This window comes from Mustela erminea, chromosome 10 (genome assembly GCF_009829155.1).
Source record: "Mustela erminea isolate mMusErm1 chromosome 10, mMusErm1.Pri, whole genome shotgun sequence".
Classification (NCBI taxonomy): Eukaryota; Metazoa; Chordata; class Mammalia; order Carnivora; family Mustelidae; genus Mustela; species Mustela erminea.
The window spans coordinates 37,862,271-37,882,770 of NC_045623.1; the positions used below are offsets into that span (position 1 = coordinate 37,862,271).

A 20,500-nucleotide genomic window follows, 5' to 3' on the forward strand; every position below is an offset into this window, starting at 1 on the left:
CTGAGCCGAAGGCAGAGGCTTTAACCAACTGAGCCACCCAGGCGCCCCAAGCCAGCAGTTTTTTATGATAATCGGATATAGGTTAAGAGAGAAATAGATGGATAGATTATGACTTTAACAAGGATTTTGACTAACAGATGGAAGTGTGAGTTCCTGTATAGAGATGGAGAAGCAAATTTTAGAGAAAAGATCAGGAGTTCAGTTTCAGTTACAATTCATTTGAGATGTCTGTTAAGTATCAAGTAAGAATGTCCAGGAGGTAGGAGGCTGTTAAAGAGAGAGATCCTGGGTAGGGGTAAGAATTATGAATTCACTTGCATATAAATAGCATCCAATGCCTTATGACTGCTTAAGACTCCCTAAAGAGTAGGTGGAGAAAGAAAGTGAAGAAGTCTAAACATCATGTCTTAGGGCTCTTCAATGTTTAGAGATCAAGGAAATGAGGAGGAACTAGCAAAGAAAGCTAAGAAGAAACCATACCTGATAGGAAGAAAACTAGATGCATGTGGAGTGAAGAAAATATTTGCCTGAGGAGGAAGGGTTCTATGGGGTCCTTGTTGGATAAAGTTAAGACTTAGAGAAGCTACTGGATTTAGTAGCATTAAGTTTTATGATGACCTTCACAAGAGCAGTTTAGGAGAATAGTAATGGGGACACCTGGGTGGCTCAGTGGGCTAGAACCTCTGTCTTCAGCTCAGGTCATGATCCTAAGTCCTGGGATGGAGTCCTGCATTTGGCTCTCTGCTCAGCAGGGAGCCTGCTACCCCCACCCCCGCCCCCCGCCTGCCTCTCTGCCTACTTATGATCTGTCTGCCAAATAAATAAATAAAATCTTAAAAATAAAAAAGAAGAATGGTGGAGAAAAAAGAAGACAATGGAAAGATGAACACACTTAGAGCTGCTCTTGCCCTACATGTGATCACAAACTAAATACGGCTTTTGGTGGCTTTATGGGGCTAAGAGTCAAAAGTTAGCATCTGTGGTCCACTGAGTGTGGGGATTTAGGCTTTCAAAGGGCTCCATTCTAAGAGAAAACATAAACTGGAAGAAAAGAGACATTCATATAGATTGTAGCCTAGCTTCACATCATGAAGATAGCTCAGAATCTAAAGCTTTGAACTTGGACTAAGATGGTTCCAGATGGATAGAACCCCCACCCCATTCTGATAGAAACAAAAGTCTTCTACAAAATATACCATCATCCTAGGGCTCAAATTACTTCCACAAATCATTTCTCAAACACAGTGCCCAGCACACAATCAATGGTAATGAGGCATACTGGTTGATAAAACACCACAAATGAGAACTGACAGAAACAGCAAACAGAATTAGACTTAAAAGAAAAATAAGAGGAAGAATTTGAAACTGAAGGTATAATAGACAAGGTAAGCCCTATATAGGAGCACAGCATATTCACAATAGTAACAAAGATGGCAGAATATATGGGTGCAAGTTCAAATAGGTAAATAGATGTAATAGTGGGAAGTTATAGACGTTCCTTTCAGATGGCTTTGGATGTCTCAGTAAAATTGAAAGGTTATCAGTCAAGAATAAAATGAAGGAACAGGTATAATAAAGTTGAGAGAAGAAGAAAAGGTTTTAAATAATCAGCTGGGAGAGTGACAGCGGGAAACATAGTGTCATTTTCTGGAAGCCTTACAAACATTTGAATTTAAAGTGAGTCCAGTCAGCATAGTTGTGTTTTCCTTCAGCTACTTTTAGCTGTATAAATTCAGGCATAGATCAGGCACAAAATTGGACTTCTATAAGGTTAGGACTTTATAAGACAAGTACATTGAAGTGAGGCAGGGCAGGGATATTAAGGAAGTCTTCGAAGAAGTAATTATAGTAAAGGACTCAGGGTTTTTACTTGGGTAGGAAGGGAATTGAACATATGATCCACATATGATGAGGGATGATGTAAAAAGTGGTAGTATCAATGGATATTAGGTCCTGATGGGAAGGAAGAGTTTTTTAGATAGACTCAGGACACCAGAGTGAATGAGCTTAAAAGAGAAGGGGTGAGATTATGACATAACTCTTGTTGTAGGTGATAGATAAAAAAGGCCAGGATATGGCCTGGGAAGTGAATGGGGCAGTCAGGAGAGCAGGAGAAGGATATGAGAATTTTGGCAAAAGAGTTCAGGGAACTGAGAGGCCAGGGTATGGGAAGTGCTGGCCATGAGAATTTAAAATCATCAAGAATTGGCTAATACATAGATTTTCTGAAAGTCATAGGCATCCAATACTAAAATCTTCAAAGAAAGTGGATGACTTGGGGCACCTGGGTGGCTCAGTAGGTTAAGCCTCTGCCTTTGGCTCAGGTCATAGTCTCAGGGTCCTGGGATCGAGCCCCACATCAGGCTCTCTGCTCAGGGAGTCTGCTTCCCCCTCTCCCTCTGCCTGCCGCTCTGCCTACTGTGATCTCTCTCTCTCTCTCTCTCTCTCTGTCAAATAAATAAATAAAAATCTTAAAAAAAAAAAAAGAAGAAGAAGAAGAAGAAGAAAGTGGATGACTGCAATGGGAAAAGGTAATGGAGGACATAGCGTAATGACACTAATTTTACCAAAGAGTTGTTTTAGGGAAAAAATAGAGAATGGAGGTGACAATGAAGAGCAAGAAAGACACCTTCTGTACTACAAGTACGATGCTAATAAAGGCTGTGGCAGAGCTTGAAAGGACTGCAAAAGAAGCACTGTCCTCATGGGAGACCTAGTTTTAGGTTAGAACATTTAGGCCTGCAAAAGATATATTATGGTATAGTGCATTATTAATAGCTCGGTATATCCTGAGAACAATTAGAAAGTCCCTACCAGGTTACCATTGTACAGCATAATGCTTGAATTCAAAGAATTATACCCTATAAAACAACGGGAGTGTGCTTGATGGAAAACTTTTTATAAGGAATTTATTAGCTTATTTTATTAATAAAATAAACTTATTATTTATTATAATAGAAGGGGAAACCGTTTCTTGGAAGAAAAGAGGTAGTAGTGAAGCCCCCTGGATAATATTGGAAGCCTACATTAGATCCTGGTAAAAAATCTGGCACTCATTTCTATAAACTTCACAAAATGTCCAAAATTCTAAGGGAAGGGAACAAAAAGGGACCAGAGGATCGGATTTCTTTTGCCCCTTTCTTCCATATCACAAGAGATCAGTGGTTCTTCAAGTGTCCCTGGACCAGAATGAGATTCTGTTGAAATACAGATTCCAAGCCCCAACTTAATGAATCAGCAACTCTGGGGATGGGGCCCAGCTATCTGTGTTTTAACAGATGGTTCTAATGCCACCAAAGTTTGAAAACACTGCAGGAAAGGACAGTCCCTACTTTTGGAGCCACCAACTCAGCAAGTATTCATTTTGAAGGATTAGTAGAATAGTAGAGGAAAGAAGAGTTGAGGATGTGTTGGAAGTCTAAAATAATGGGCCAGAGAGGAAGCCCAGCATGATGTAGAAGAATCTTTCTAATAGGGTAAGGATGGAATGGACAAGGATAGAAATGACATTTGCCAAATACTGTTTGACTATCTTGCCTTTTTAATGCAAAAAAGCAGCACTATCTCATTAAAAAATTCTTTGCCTTTGCTTTTAGTATAAGGTGCTACTTCAATATTCTGGGCCTGTTATTCCAGAATTAAGATACTAGATCAACACTCTTTCAGCCTGAGTATTTCCTGTAGACTGACTAAGACTCCATTTGATTCTGCTGGGCATTCGGTGAAGACAAAGGTTGGCAGGCTTACACTGGCTGTAAGGATTTCAGTTCTTCTCGCTTAGAAATCTGATGAAGAAAGCCCCAAAGTGATAACCATTTAATTGTACATTTTCTTTCTATGGAAACAAAGGATGTTTTATTATTTTTATTCCAATTATCGTGAAGATATTATTTTACCTCAGGGAGATTGATGTTGTTTCTGTATATTTATTTTTAAAATCTATAATGACATAGAACAGAAGTGGACAAGTATACCACATCAACTGCAACTTTTCTATTAACTATGTAACTTTAGACAGTTCCCTTTATGATGAGTTCATCTGTGGAAAGAAGCAATAAATTCAACCATTATATCTTTTTTGTTGTTGAAATGCCCTTAAATTGATAGGTATATGAAAAATACACTATTTTTGGTATCAATTTTACATAACATTTACTCCTTTCATTCATAGACTGAATGTAAATATCTTTATAATCTTCTAAGTTTTTTCACAGTTAAAACTGTAAAAATATATGTTTAAAGTATGATAATTTGTAATGATGGTTCAAATATGTTTTAGTATGTAATTTAAATGTTTTTATGTTTTATAATAAATTAATAGGAAAATACTGGATTGATCCAAATCTCGGATGCCCTTCAGATGCCATTGAGGTTTTCTGCAATTTCAGTGCTGGTGGTCAGACATGTTTATCTCCTGTTTCTGTAGCAAAGGTATGTATTGAATTATAGAATGTATGCCTATACTTGCCCAGTATCAGTGAGCATGATTTTTTAAAATGTTACTTTAAATAATTATGATTTTTATGAATGGAAGTAAGATATCCTTCTCTACCATATATAAGAAAGAAAATTTCTTTTGTTGTTTTTAAAAAAAATTCTAAGAGGGACATCTGAGTGGCTCAGTGGGTTAAAGCCTCTGCCTTTGGCTCAGGTCATGATCTCAGGGTCCTGGGATCAAGCCCCACATCGGGCTCTCTGCTCAGCGGGGAGCCTGCTTCCTCCTCTCTGCCTACTTGTGATAACTCTCTCTTTCTCTCTCTCTGTTAAATAAATAAATAAATCTTTAAAAAAATTAAAATGAAATAAAAATTAAAAATAATTCCAAGAGAATCTTGATATTTTGGTTGTATTTTATGATTGGCATGTCATGGCTTAGTCTACTGATTATGCTTTTTTAATCTCCTTTTAAAAATGTTGTGGGAGGGCACGCCTGGGTGGCTCAGTCAGTTGAGCAGCTGACTCTTGGTTTGAGCTCAGGTTGTGATATCAAGGAGTCTGGGTGAGATTCTCTCTCCCTCTGCCCCTCCCTGCCCCCCCAGCCCCTCCCAATCCATGCTCTCTCTAAAACAAAAAATGTGCAACATATGTTTTTATGCATACACATACCTTGGAAAAATCCCCCAAACAGCTACAATATTTGTAATTAGTAACCAGTTACCTAAAGGTTTTCTGAAAATCACATCATTAGAAGAGGAATTTTGCCACAAAGCTTGCTATTTCTGATGATTTGGCACAAAGAACATCCCTTCAATGGATGTTTAAACATCCATTGAATATTTTTTAAAACTCCTTTCAAGTATAATAACATGAATGAAAGTTAGTTTGGCATGATACTGGAATTATAACAAGCATTTATGAAACCTATAGCTTAGCTCTACCTATAATATCCTGAAGAAATCAAAAGTGCATTTCTTTCTTTTTCTAGCTAAACCAGTTTGGTATTATTACTAAGGACTTACTTCTCATCAACAAAGAATTGATACACCTGCCCCTTATATATTTGGTCCATCACAAAGAGGCGCAGCTAAAATGTGCAGTCTATTAATCTCTCTAGCTGCTTATTGTTTCACTGGCCTTTTATAAAATATCCCCCTTCATTAAGGGTGTTTCATGAGTTAATCACAGTAGCATTCACCATTATTATTCTCAAACCAGGAAAGAGTCTTCCATCCCTAGGGAATGCATGTTCCTCTCATGAAGATCAGCATGATAGTCTTACTTCCGAAATATCTGTATGATCATCCTCATTCCCCTGGATTTGGCCCAGGATTTTTATTTGGATTATCATAAAAGACAGATGAAGACCAGGAGGCGTGTACAAAGGAAATAGGAACACTGAAGTCGTTGAACTCCAATTCCTTCCTTCACTGAATCAACTCTCCCATCTGTCCTATCCATTAACTCAACCTGAGAAAGACTGGGCAGGTAGTGGAAAGAATGGTAGACTTGGAATTAGGGACCTGGGTTCTAGTCTCTACCCCTCTACTAATCTGGCAAATGATGCTCTGAGCCACCAAATATCCTACTCTGTGCCAGGCACTGTGTTGGTTAAGTGACATTTGGCCCCTTAAACCCTTACAACAATCCTGCCATGTCAGTGTCATATTCCACTTCACCAACAAAGACACTAAGGCTCAGAAAGATTAATTTACAAGTTTGTGATTCTCAACTGTAAAATAAAGGAACCTGAGCTACTTAAATTCTAATGTTCCTTATGATGATCCTTCCATGTTTTCATCTTCATTGACCTTCCTTTGCCTTTCTTCTCTTTTCCTTTTACTTCTTTGGTGCCTGTCTTTTTTTTTTTCCCCCTCTGACACCTCATAACTGATATTTTTCTAATTTTATGTTTGGAAATCAATATAAATTCCTTGTTGAAATCACTTTCATTCACTTATGTTATGACCATATGCCTGCTTAAAGAATAAACAAAATAATAAAAATGTCAAAAGCTATAGAAAAATCTACTTCCTTTTCCAAGCCTAGGAAATCTTCAGTCAGGCCTCCTTGCTCCAATTTTGCCCTGTATTGTTGACTTTATTATCAGTACTTGTTCATGCCTTCATCCATTTCAATAAACATATATTGATGACTCCATTCTATGGCTGGAACGACATTAGGGGCTGGCAACACAAAGAATAAGATTCTATCCTTGTCTTTAAAAGCTTTTATAATTAAAACTTCTCAACAAGGTATTATTACAACTTGTAACTTATCTTCAGAAACTCAAAAAAAGATCTTCAAAGTAAATTATAGATAATTTCAGATTTTTGTGGAAGAAATTATTAAAGAATTAATCAACAACAAATAACTAATGCATTTTAGATAACATGAAAATTACCTTGCTTTTTTTGGTCATGTCTAGTAGCCTCGTGGTATGCTGAGGCCAGCTCATACAGACTCAGGAGACCCTATTGTTAACACCCCTTTCGAGCTCCGTGTTCAGTGATACCACCATGATTGCCTGAAGTCAGCCATGATAGGAGTGGTTACACCATAGAAACTGGAAAATGCTCTAAATCAGCGATTACCGCCCCCACCCCACTCCACCTAGCAAGAGCCAGTGGTTAAGCATTTATCAACATACTGTTGACTGGCACTTAAATGCCAAGGAAAGGGGCTTTCTCAGGTCTTCATTTCAAGGACTTTCCTCAGGTTCCCCCAAATTATAAGTTATTCAGTTGCCACATCTTATAACTTGTATATTATTTCTATGACATTAGTTGGAGTTTGGAGTTGGAAAAGTCCAGATGAACTTCCTTCATTTACTGAGCTCAGAAGCCACCCATATCATCACCATTCACTGTCTAAACACCCCAGTGTGGACAAGTGCTCAGCCAAATGGCTCAGGATTGTCTGTTGGCTTCAAGGGATGGAATGGCCAGGTTTTTGAAGAAAACACTCTACTTGAACCTAAGGTGCTTTCAGATGACTGCAAGGTAAGGGATGGCAACTTTTAGAATTGTTCAGTATAGCTAACATAAAACTGAAAAAGCCATAAAATTAAAATAATGGGGATAAGACTTTAATTGCAAACTGAAGATCCAGAGGCTAATAAGTTTTAAGGTGTCCTATTTGTAATAACATTACATTTTTCAGAATCAGTTGTTTGCTTATATCGTATCTTGTCAACTTCTGTAACACCCACTGGTCATCCATAGATTTTTATATGCAGAACAGATGTTAATACATAAATCTAATTCTTATTGCTCGTATGAAATATCTATATTACCCCTGCATGGATAGAAAGAGAATATAAATAAATAGATTTATTTCTTATATTTCACTACTGTAATTCTACATCTCATTATATATGGAAGACAGGTTATAGAGGCAAGTCTGTTGTATTTCATTTTGTCAGTCCCTATACCTGAAACCAAATACGAGCAAAATTGCAGATTGACTGGCCCTACCAATTGATATTTGAATCATAGCCCATTTTTGTTTTACAATTAAACAACTAATATTATAAAAAATCTATAATTTTAAAATGTTTTGGTATAAAGCAGGTGTCGGCTAACTACATTTCACAGACCAAATCCACCCCACCACTTTTTTTTTTTAAGATTTTATTTATTTATTTGACAGAGATGACAAGGAGGCAGAGAGGCAGTTAGAGGGGGGAGGGGAAGCAGACTCCCTGCTGAGCAGAGAGCTGGATGTGGGGCTCCATCCCAGGACCCTGGGATCATGACCTGAGCCGAAGGGAGAGGCTTTAACCAACAGAGCCACCCAGGTGCCCCGCCCGCCACTTGTTTTTGTTAATAAATTTTATTAGCACATAGTCACACTCATTTGTTTACTCAGTATCTATGGCTGTTGTCACGCAGGGATGACAGAGTTAAATAAATGTGAGACTGTGGCTCACAAAACCTAAGACATTTATTATCTAGCACTTTGCAGAAGAGTTTCCCAAACCCTGTTAGAAAGAGCATCCACATCACATACACTCCATTAATGATTTCAAGTAGCTTGGTTTCTTGCTCTTGTGCACCTTGAAGCCCGTGATTTAACATCTCTTACCATTTCCAGGGAATTCTCCTTTTTCACAACATTTTATTTTCAGACAAATAATGCTTGAGTATTCGAAAAATGAGAGGCAAACAGAGATATATGGCTCATTCTTTAAAAGCAAAGAGATCAATATTATCAACAAACTCATTTGAATTTTATAATTTTTTCCAGAAACTTTCAGTGACTCACTACTATCTCTGAGATACAATCTAAACTTATCCGCTCTTTGTTTAGCGCTTAAAATAGTCCGGCCCCAACCTTTCTAGCTTGGGCTTTCGGTGGCTGTTCGCCCTAAAGTATGGTGAAACTGATCTATTAATAATAATAACAATAATAATATCAACAATAATCCCTACTATTAGTCACTGGGACCTTATTATATAGCAGTTACCCTGTATTACATACATTATTTTATTTCATTATAACAGCTTTATAAAGAAGTTTCATTTTATAGGTAAGAAAATGAAGAAACAGAAAGGCTAAATAACTTGCTCAAGGTCATGTAGCTAATTAGTGGAGAGCAAGAAATAAACCCTAGGTGGGTATAACTCCAAAGTCTATGCCACACTATACTGCTTAACTGAAATCTCATTTAATCCTTACAACTGTGTGAGGTAAGTGTTTATTTTTCAAATTTTATATATAAAGAGAATGGTGGTACCTGGATTTCTATCAAAATCTGCTCTTCATCCCCATGTAGGCTTACTTTGGCAATCATCTACTTTTCCAACAGTTTTTTGTGTGTTTGTTTTTACTCATGTCATTATCTTTCTCTGAAATGCCTTCTCTACCTCTCTAACCAAGTAGAAGTACTAGGCATACTTGAAGGCCCATTTTAAATTCTGAAATCTGAATTCATGAGACTTTCCCTGAGTACTTCAGTTGGAAATGAGGAATTTAGTGCTCACTGTCTACATTATTTATACTGTACTCACCATATGTTGTCTTGTGTTATGTCTACATTCATGTTTCCCCTCTCCAACTAGATTTATAAGCTGCTAGTCTTCAAAATCCAGAGCTGATTTATTCAGCTTCATATTTCCCAAGGACTGTTAGAAAATAGAGGATTACATCTTACTCAGCTGTGCCACTTGTACTTAGTATCCAATAAATATTGCTTAAAAGACTTAACGAGTTAATCTAATAGTGTCTTACACACGCACACACACACACACACACACACACACCCCAAGCTGATGACTAATGAATGAAATTTATAGCTTAAATAATCACTGAGGTTTCTTCACATTTTAAAATTTATATCATAATTCTATAAACAAGTGAATCGACTTTTTAATAAAAAGCTTCACAAAACTAGCGAATTGTGTTTCTCTATTTTATCTTGTTGAATCTTAATCATAAGAGATTTTATGATATGTGTTTGTTCCATAGTAGAATTTGTCAGAAACAAAAGAACATAGAGTGATAAGAAAAACAGAAATGCCTAGAAAGAAGAGAGGAAAGAAACTATATAAACAGTAACAACAGACTGGAAAAAAAGAAACCTTAAAGGTGATTCAACAGAATTATAGTTTATTTCCTACTGAAGCAATTTTGGTTATTTCTTGCCTAAATTACAGAGAGGTTGAGACAGCTCATTGCTTTTCCTCCAAGAATGCCCATCCTAAAGAATCAGCCCCAAATAAAGGAACAGAGAACAGATGTGTTACTCATATTAGGAATAGTACAGCCTTTTAATTCATACCTGGTCCAGTGATCTACAGACAACAGAAGCAGAAGCATAGCCTTAGTCCCTGGGACTGAAAAATCAAAACACACATTGCCATTTGGAGAAAAGAATGAACCCATGTTTTCAATTAGTCATAGTGAGAGTTAGCATTGCACACTTACTCTATGCCAGCATTTACTTTGTTTTAGGGACTTCCTATTCATTATCTCTAATTCTTAAACTAAATCTTCACTGAGAGTGAAGGGCATTGTCTGCTGAGAACAACTTCTGATGACATGATTACATATCAAAGCATTTTGTTCTTGTTTTACAGATTCAAGATGGCAGCTGGCATAAGGCAAAATTCCTTTTTCACACCCAGGACCCTAATCAGCTTCCAGTCATTGAAGTACAAAAACTTCCTCATCTCAAAACCAAAAGGAAGTACTACATTGAAAGCAGTTCTGTATGCTTTCTTTAAGGTTTCTGAATTAGTTCAGAATTCGTGCTGTTGGCCAGGTAATTGTTGCAGAGGGAAAAATACAGACAGAGAGATACTATCATTGTGAAATGCATGGAATAAAGCATTGGCTAAATCTTAAAGAATCTCAGGAAGAAAAGATTTCCTCCGAAGAAGGAGAAAAGGCATTTTTAAAGGACTATAATTGATAAAGTATTTAATTCTTTAAAAAATTATATTGATCTGAGCTTTCTTAGAGAATTCCCTAGAACTGAAAATTTATAAACATGGAATTCTTCAGGGTAGCCTCTATTTTTTTGACTGAGAGCAAAGTACCCATTAGACAGCTGGAGATGCAGAGCACTATGGAGCAATACTGGCTAATGCTTCCACATGTGTGATGCTTCTGTCTAAAAATCACAAGCCACAGTCCAACATGTCTTATTTTCCCAAACACTAAGCTGTATTCAGGTCCCCAATGGGCATATACATCTTAGCCGGTGGTACACTACCTCTTACGTGTTGCCTTTTTATGTTGCTTGGTGCTCTTCCTAAAACAAGGTGCTTGTGGCTTTCATAGACTATTTTATTTCTTTTTTCGTCTTTGTCATTCTTTAAGAGTGTATGTACTGGTTACATCAAGATATGTTTTGGTTGTTAGTACTTTATTTTAATTTGTTTGGTTACATGCTTAATAACAAGTAAAACATTATTTATGTGAAGTCCTTGTTCTATTTTAAAATTCTCTTTGTGATATGGAATCAAAGCCAGCACACAGTAACCTGTGCTTATGCACAAGAGAATTAGGAGGTTTCTTTTGTTTTTATTTTTTAAAGTGTTGTAAAAAATATTACAGGCCAGCTACTTCCTGTAGTAGGTTTGGGATAGAGTTTGGGGTTGTGATATACTATTTTTAAAAAATCCATGATCATCTGGAATGATACTATGTATATATATATTTTGTAAAGTTTTAATTCAGCAAATCTTTTGAAATTGCTGCTGTTTTAAATTATAAAAACCATTATTTCTGCTTCGTAGGAATTACATGTTTTATAGTATTCATTGATTTTATCTCACTATTCTTAAATTTATTGTGTTTGGACCTAAAAGACTTCAATTTACCAGTCTTAAAAGCAACATTCAGGAAGAAAAAAGTCTTTAGCCACTTAAAATAGGCTCAGCCCACTCAGAATTCCCTTGTCAGAGAAATGTTATTCAGTATTAAAAGAAAAATATTATACCTTTTGGTATATAGAAAAGCTTGTACATCCATTATAAACATATCTTTAGCCACAGCAAACCACACTTACCTATCCATAATAAAAATATGCTTGAAACCTTTTTTGGTGGTATTCATTTTTCTTCTTTTGTTATCATATCCTTGTATTACCAATGGTAGTTCTCTGGCATAGTCCTTCTGTCCTCTGTACATATACATTATTATAAAGTATCTGTTACACACCTATAAGAGGATTATAGGGTCTATTTTCTACTTGTACAAAATGAGGTCAGAATAAATTCTCATATATGGTCAACTGACTTTCAAAAAATGTGCCAATACCATTTAATAGGAAATGGACAGTTTTTTCAGCAAATGGTGCTGGGAAAAATGGATATCCACAAGCAAAATAATGAAGTTGTACCTTTATCTGGTATCACATATGCAACTTAACTCAAAATGGATCAAAATGCTAAATATAAGAGCTAAGCTTATAAAACTCTTAGATGAAAACATAGAGGAAAGTCTCCATGACATTGGATTTAGCAGTAATTTCTTGAAGATGACACTAAAAGCATGTTCAAAAAAAGAAAAAAATAAATTGGACTGCTTTAAAATTAAGAACTTCTGTACATCAAAGGACACTATCAAGAAAGTGAAAAGACATCCCACAGAATGGGAGGAAAGATTTGCAAATCATATATCTGATAAAGAATTAATACCCCAGGATGTATTTTTTTAAACTCCTACACCTCCACAGCTCTTTCTGCCCACAGATCCTGTCCCCATGCTTTAAGAAACCACCATTTTACACCATAATTTAATGAACCAATTAATTAATTAAATTTCTACAACTCAAAATAAAAAGCAATCCAACTGAAAAATGGGCAAAGGACTTAAGAGATATTTCTCCAAAGAAGATATACAAATAGCCAACAAAAGAAAAGATGCCCAACATCTCTAGTTATTTGGAAAATGCAAATCAGTGCCATAGGTAGATACCACTTGACATTCACTGTGATGTCTATTATCCAAAAGAAAAACAAAACCAAAAAAAATGAAAGTAACAGGCATTGGTTAGGATGTGGATAAAGTGAAACCTTTGTATGTTGCTGGTGGGAATGTAAAATGGTGTAGTCATTGAGGAAAATAGTTTGTCAGTTTCTCAAAAGTTAAACACAGAATTACCATATGACCCAGTAATTCTAACTTGTGTATATGCCCAAAAGAATTGAAAGAAGGGACTCAAAGAGATGCTTGCAAGTGTTCATGGAGATATTATTCACAATAACCGCAAACTGGAAACAACCCAAATGTGCATCCACAGATGAATTGATTAACAAAATGTGGTATGTACCTACAATGGAAAATTATTGGGTCATAAAAAGGAATGAAATTCTGATATGTGCTAACAACACTGATCACCTTGAAAACATTACACTATGTGAAATAAGGCAGATGAAAAAGGGCGAGTTATCTGAAATACCTACCACTTATCTGAAGTATCAAGAATAGACAAATTCAAAGACAGGAAATAGAACAGAGGTTATCAGAGGCTGGGAGAGATGGGAATGGGGAACAATTTTGTAATGAGTGCAGAGTTTCTGTTTGGGATCATGACAGAGTTCTGGAGATGGATGGTAATAATGGTTGCACGACACATGAATGCACTCAGTACAACTGAACACACACTTAAAATGATTTAAATGACCAATGTTATGTTGTACATTTTACCACAATTTTTTTTTTAATGGGGTGATGACAAATATGTCTGATTTCCTGCTTGAGAACCATGGAATTGCTTTTTTAAAGGAGCAGAATGTGCCATACCTTTTGTTTCTCCCCCCCCAAATAAATTTATTTCAGAGATATAAATGGTTTTTCTAGGTATCATTTAAGAACTAAATATATATATATATATATATATACACACACACACATATATATGTGTGTGTGTATATATATAATAGAAATATCTCACTTTATGCTTTTTTTTGAAATATTAAATTTAAAGCACAGTTTAATCAACATAATCATAGACAATATAGCATATATAGTGATTAAGAGTACTCTGGAGACGAGCTGTATGACTTTGGGTATATTATTCTTCACTGCCTCAGTTTCTTCACTGCAAAATGAGGATAATAAAAGTAAAAATCTTTATGAGTTAGGCTTCTTAGAGAAACAAAACCAGTAGGAGATATAGATAGATAGAAGTAGAAACACAGATTTTATATATAATACACATATAATATTGTTATGATATATAAATACATTTTTTATTTTATGTTTTTATATGGAAACATTATGATGAATTGGCTTGCACAATTATGGAAGCCGAGAATAGCCACAATTTGCCACCTGTAAACTAGAGACCCAGAAAGGCCAGTGATGTAAATTAAGTCCAAAGACCTGAGAACCAGTGGAGCCAATAGATTAAAATCCAGTCTCTGGGCCGGTGAAGATGGGAGGTCCCAACTCAAGCAGGCAGACAGAGCAAAAAAGGCACATTCTTCCTTACTTTGCCTTTTGTTTGATTCAGGCCCTCAGTGGATTGGGTGATGCCCATGTACATTGTGGGAGAGGGACAATTTACTTTACTGAGTCCACTGGTTCAAAGACTAATCTCCAGAAATGCTATTACAGAAACACCCAGAAATAATTTTTAATGTGGACACCTATGGCCTGTCAAATTGACACATAAAATTAACCATCACATTATCTCACTTGGTGGTTGAATGGGTTCAATAAATTACCCTGGAGAAGTATAAAACTGCCTGGCACAAAGCCATCAATCACTCTGTAAGAATTCCCTGCTGCTCTTGTTGAAGTAACAACATCATTGAAGATTTAAGAGATAAGCTCCATGCTAGTTATCACCAAGGAGGTGGTAGCAAATCCCTTAATAAAATTACTCATCTGTTGTATAGCCATGCCTGCGCCATACTTTGTTTTGTAACAATAGATTTTATATTTTTAGAACATAGATTAAATATAAAGGCTTTCTAGAAATAAGGTACAACTGTAACAGTATATAATTAGATAATGTGCCTCCCTCTTCTCCCCATTTTTTATATTAATGTGGGAATTATAGTTGTCATTAAAAGTAAATATCACCAGGTTTTTTTGTAATATAAAACCATTGCAGAAGGAATATTGGATTTAGATACATAAAACTTGGGACATCTGTGTGACTCAGTTGGTTAAACGTCTGCCTTCGGCTAGATCATGATCTTGGGGTCCTGGGAAGGAGTCTCAAATCTGGCTCCCTGCTCAGCAGGGACCCTGCTTCTCCCTCTGCCTCTGCTATTCCCCCTGCTTGTGCTCTCTTTCACTCAAATGAGTGGATGGATGGATGGATGGATGGATGATATTTTTTTTTAAATATATGTGTAAAACTTGAACTGAGTTCCCTTCTCACTCATCGGTTTGGGGTACTTGGTTAAGTCACTAATTCTCTGTTTCCTTATCTATACTGGGCAAAATTTTTTGTTTTTTTGGTCTGCTTCTTATAATTATATGAGGTAGGTGTGTTAAAAAATCTCGAAATGTGATTATGGACATTCCTGTTTCTTTTACATCTCACATTTTTTGCTTTATACTTGTAATCAGTTGCATTCAAATTTACCACAGCTTTTTTCAGAGGTATCCCACTACATGTTTAATAACTAGCCCTCCAGGTAAAAATAGAAACAATCCCTACTTGTAGCATTAGCCAGTTTTCATGGCATAAACACTTGGACCATACCAATTTTGTGCTGTAACTTGTTAGTGTCAAGATAGTACATCTTTGTTCGTCTTTTTATTTTTGACCTTTCTACATCCTTCTGTTTAGGCATATTTATTATACTTGGCATATGCTTGTAGATGTGTATATTTTTAATCTATTTTGACAATTTTAGACTCAGAATATGTAGTCTGTTTAGTTAATGTAGTTACTGTTATAGTTGCATTTAGTATATGTGCTGCCGAAGCGAGCACGTTATAGTTGCATTTAAACCTGATATTTTACTATCATTTTGTATTTGTCTCATTTCTTTTTCTTTTTTCTTCCTTTGGATTGGTAAAATACTTTTTATTCCATTTTCCCTCTTTTAGCTTGTTAAACATTATTTTTATTTTCTTTTAGTGGCTACTTTAAAGTCAATAATATGTATCCTTGACTTTGTAGAGGTCATATAAATTAGTACTTTTCTACTTTCCAGACAACTCAAGGATATTACAAAACTTCAACCCCACTCATCTCTCTCTGACATTTTGGAATGTTATTTTCAAGTATTTTAATTCAGCACATATTTAGACTCCTATGGGATATTACTATTTGCTATTATTTTAAACTGGCAATATTTATTTGGTTTTATCCACCTATTTATACTTTCCTATACTTTTCTTTCCTTCCTTCCATCCTTCATATTTTAGGTGAACTTGAAAGAAGCAAGAAGAGATGACATAGGCTTTATACAGAGGCAGAGTTACCACTGAAGATAATAAATTTAAGCTTTAGGGCCCTGAAGTGGCCTTCAAAATGTCTTCACGGGGGCATTTATGTTTGTAGAGTTTGCAAAAGTACAGTAATTTTTAGTTATTTTCCATAAAGAGGACCCTAACTTGTATGAGCGTCGGGCTTCATGAAATCTAAGTTTATCCCTGCCCTTTACCTGGAATGAAATATAAATGTCATTCTTTCTGTAGGAAACAACAGTTTTTGTTTGTTTGATGACTATAGTAAACAAAAAGAGGGACTGTTGCTAGTGGCACAGGAATGACCTGTGCAGTAGAAACATGGTGTTCAGCAGTAAGCACTGTGACAGACCTCATTTTCTGTCCAAAATGCTAAATTTGGTTCTCCCATACAAGACTAGCAGCTTTTATAGTTTCAGAAATAAGTGTAAGCTAAGCCTTTAATGTAATGTGCTCTGCCCTATTCAAACACAACTTTTCTACCATGACCTACATAGTAATTGGCTCTGAAGGCATGATTAAGTCGTTATCACCTCAGCCCAGGTACACAATTATGCAATCTGTGTGCTTTGGATTCAGAGTCCTGGTATAACTCAAAGCTAATTTAGAAAAATGGCACCTTTGTAGAGAAGGGCAACTAGTGGGGTATCGAGCTATCATCTTGGCTGTGCCTAGCTAGCAGTGGAATTTCAGGACTTTACATAAGGACAAAGTAATCTCAGTAACAGTCCATTAAAAATAATTTAATTTCACAAGGTATCTAGTTCAGAACATATTTAGAGCTGAAATTCAAGAAAACTTCTCATTTTTTGAAGGAAACATTGGAAATCCAGTTTCGTGAAATGGACATTCTTCATGAAGGGATAAAGATTTCCCTCAGCTGTTAGAATATAAAAACTTTATTTGAACTTTATTGATATTATATTCAATTTTTCTCACTTGAATATTTCAATTTGTAAAAGGGGTTAAGCCATTTAACTACCAAAACAAATGCCAAGATACTATATAAAACATTCAGTTAAAATAATTTTTAGTTGTTCCTAAATATTTCCTACATAATTCAGTATATCATAGAAAAATACTATATATCTTTTTCCAAGTCTTCCTATGATGAAAAAATTAAAAACTTGGGACAAAAATTAATTACTAGATACCAGTAAGTTTTTAGTTTAATAGTTGGAAGTGAGAAATTAAAACAATCAGACTTTATTTAGTTTGAGTTTATAACCAATATTATTGCTGACTTCAGGGTTCAGATGTTAAAAGATAATAAATATTTTAGAATAGTTTTCAGAAATTTTTCTTCTAAAATCTTTTCAGAAATGTATTTCTTATACCTCTCTGCTGCAAATAGTTAGGCCTTCTGTATTAGGTCCTGGATTCCTCTAATAGTAATGACCCAATTGTTGGATCCTTCTAAAGGCTCATCAATTATGATTGAGCCTCCTGAATCGTGATTTGTTTGTTTGATCCAAATAATGCTTTTGCCAATAATAGATCCAGCCCATTCTTTGGAAACAAGTTACTTGTGTTGTAATAATAGGCCCATCCAAATCACAGTATGTCATGCTCCTGTGGTAAAGAATTATCACACCCAGAACCAATCTGGGGTTTCTTCTCTGTATCCCAACCTCAGAACCAAGTTGAGGAAATGAAGCTGGTTCCTGATCACCTATAGGATAAAGAAATGCAAGTTTTTCTGTGAAGCCTGTAAGGCCTTGGTGGCCGGGCCTCTGATTCCTTGTCAACGTGCTCACCTCCCTTTCTCATCTGAGTCCATATACCCCAGACATACCTATCTTAGCTCATGTTCTCTGAACATGCTGTATGTTTTCATTCCTTTGCCTGGAAAGTTCTCCTGCCTTGTTCTCCTGGCCAGCTCCTACTCTTTCTTCAAGTTAGCTCCTTAGGAAAACTTTCTTAACTTTTCCCACAAAGGAATGCATGCTGCTTCCTCTTTGGGGCATATTCTGTTGTTTTTCTTTTTGCTTTTCTTTTTCTTAAAGATTTTATTTGTTGGGGCACCTGGGTGGCTCAGTGGGTTAAAGTCTCTGCCTTCAGCTCCAGTCATGATCCCAGGGTCCTGGGATGGAGCCCCACATCAGGCTGTCTGCTCAGCAGGGAGCCTGCTTCCCCCTCCCTCTCTCTCTACCTGCCTCTCTGCCTACTTGTGATCTCTGTCTGTCCAAAAAAAAAAAAAAAAAAAAAAAAAAAAAAAAATTTATTTGTTTATTTGATAGAGAGAGACACAGCAAGAGAGGGAACAAAAGCAGAAGGAGCGGGAGAGGGAGAACCAGGCTTCCCGCCAAGCAGGGAGCCCAACATGGGGCTCTTTCCCCAGGACGCTGGGATCATGACCTGAGCTGAAGGCAGATGCCCAACGACTGAGCCACCCAGGCACCCCCACATTCTGTCTTCTACACTTGCTTCAGTAGGTTGTTTTTGTCCTTCACATGCCTGTTTCCCTTCACTCACTGTGACCTCCCTGAAGGCAAAGTATGGATTTTTTTAAATTTTTTTCAATTTATTTATTTTCAGAAAAACAATATTCATTATTTTTTCACCACACCCAGTGCTCCATGCAATCCGTGCCCTCTATAATACCCACCCCCTGGTATCCCAACCTCCCACACCCCCGCCACTTCAAACCCCTCAGATTGTTTTTCAGAGTCCATAGTCTCTCAAAGTATGGATTTTAATGCTTATAATTACACAGAATGGCACAGTGTATGATGCAAATAGGTGCTCAGGGCCTCCATGTCTTCATGTTTTATTGCATATTGTGGACTAGAGACTGTGCTGTGAGTTGGCAACTCAAATTGAGCAAAAAAGGCAAGGTCCCTGTGCTCAATGAGCTTTCTATCTAGGAGAGAAACTGATGTTAATCAAATGATAGTATTCGTGAATTTATCATTACAACTTGAAACCAGTGCTCTTTAAGAAATACGCTCATATACATGAACTCTGACCGAGGCTGGAGTAGAGGGGAGGAGAAGTGCCTAAGGAATGCTTCTGTAGGAAAGTAGGGCCTACTTCCTTCTGAAGGATGAGTAATTAGACATGAGGCTGAAGAGAAGATATGGGCCATTATGAGGGATCTTTGCAAGGCTATGATAAGGATTTAGTTCTTTATCCTAAGAGGAACAATTAGACATTGAAGGGTTTTAAGGAGTTGGTTGACATTATCAGACTTGTGATTTGCAAAGATGCTCAGGCTACAAATTGAAGAATGAGGAGACAGGTATTTATTGATCAAATTAATAAATGAACTACCACACTTAGCTGATTCTTGAATATTTCTTTTATCTAAATCTCAGCAATTGACATTTGAATTCTAATAATCTCATAGGGCAGCACTGCTCAATATAAAAATATATATATATATTTATATATCTTTATATATATATATTTATATATCTTTATATATATATAAATATATATTCCAGTAGCCACATTTAAAGAAATAAAACAAAACAGGTGAAATTAATTTTAATACTGTATTATACATAACCTTATATACCTACAATATTTTCATTTCATCATGTGATCAATATAAAAATGTTATTAATGAGATACTTTATTCTTTTTTTAAATACTGAATCTTTGAAAGTCAGTGTACATTTTATATTCACAGCACATCTCAATTTGGATAACCACATTCCAAGGGCTCCGTAGCCATCATGGCTACCATCTAGGTCTGTGTAATGGTAATGCCTTCACCCAGTGAACCTGCATTTACATCTTAAGTACGCATAGAGGTGCTTGTTAAAAGATGTTCCAGTAGCTTTCTCTACTTTGATTAAGTACCTCTACAGAAAGACCCAGATATCTTATTGAGCACACCAGGTGATGCTGATACAACAGTCCATGGACAAGTATATGGCAATTGTTGCATATATTGCCTCAAAGTTGCAAATATAATGAAACCTTTACAGATATAATAAAACATCTTGCATGCTGGAAAAATTTGAGCTATAGCATGGGAAGCCTAGTAGGAAGGATGTTAAGGACACCTCTGAAATTATTTCAGAAAGTTACTATCATCCATATTTTTAAAATAAATCTGGAGAATCCAATTCCTGAAAAAGATAGCCAATGAATAACACTAGTACTTCCTAGTGTCTCCAAGTCTAATCTTGATGATGTCATATAAATGAGAGGGTGCTAATGGATCTTA

At 36.1% G+C, this 20,500-nt stretch overlaps 1 protein-coding gene across 7 annotated transcripts in view; it reads left to right on the plus strand.

Annotated features, from left to right (window-relative positions):
- COL24A1 (collagen type XXIV alpha 1 chain) overlaps positions 1-11,975 on the plus strand; it is a 412,730-nt gene extending 400,755 nt beyond the window's left edge. For all 7 annotated transcript variants that reach the window (XM_032302395.1, XM_032302400.1, XM_032302399.1 and 4 more), the window contains 3 exons: positions 4,322-4,431; positions 7,224-7,439; positions 10,518-11,975. In XM_032302395.1, coding sequence (XP_032158286.1) covers positions 4,322-4,431; positions 7,224-7,439; positions 10,518-10,664 — 473 coding nt within the window. In that variant the 3' untranslated portion in view covers positions 10,665-11,975. The remainder of the gene's footprint in view (positions 1-4,321; positions 4,432-7,223; positions 7,440-10,517) is intronic.
- Positions 11,976-20,500: the final 8,525 nt, after the last annotated feature.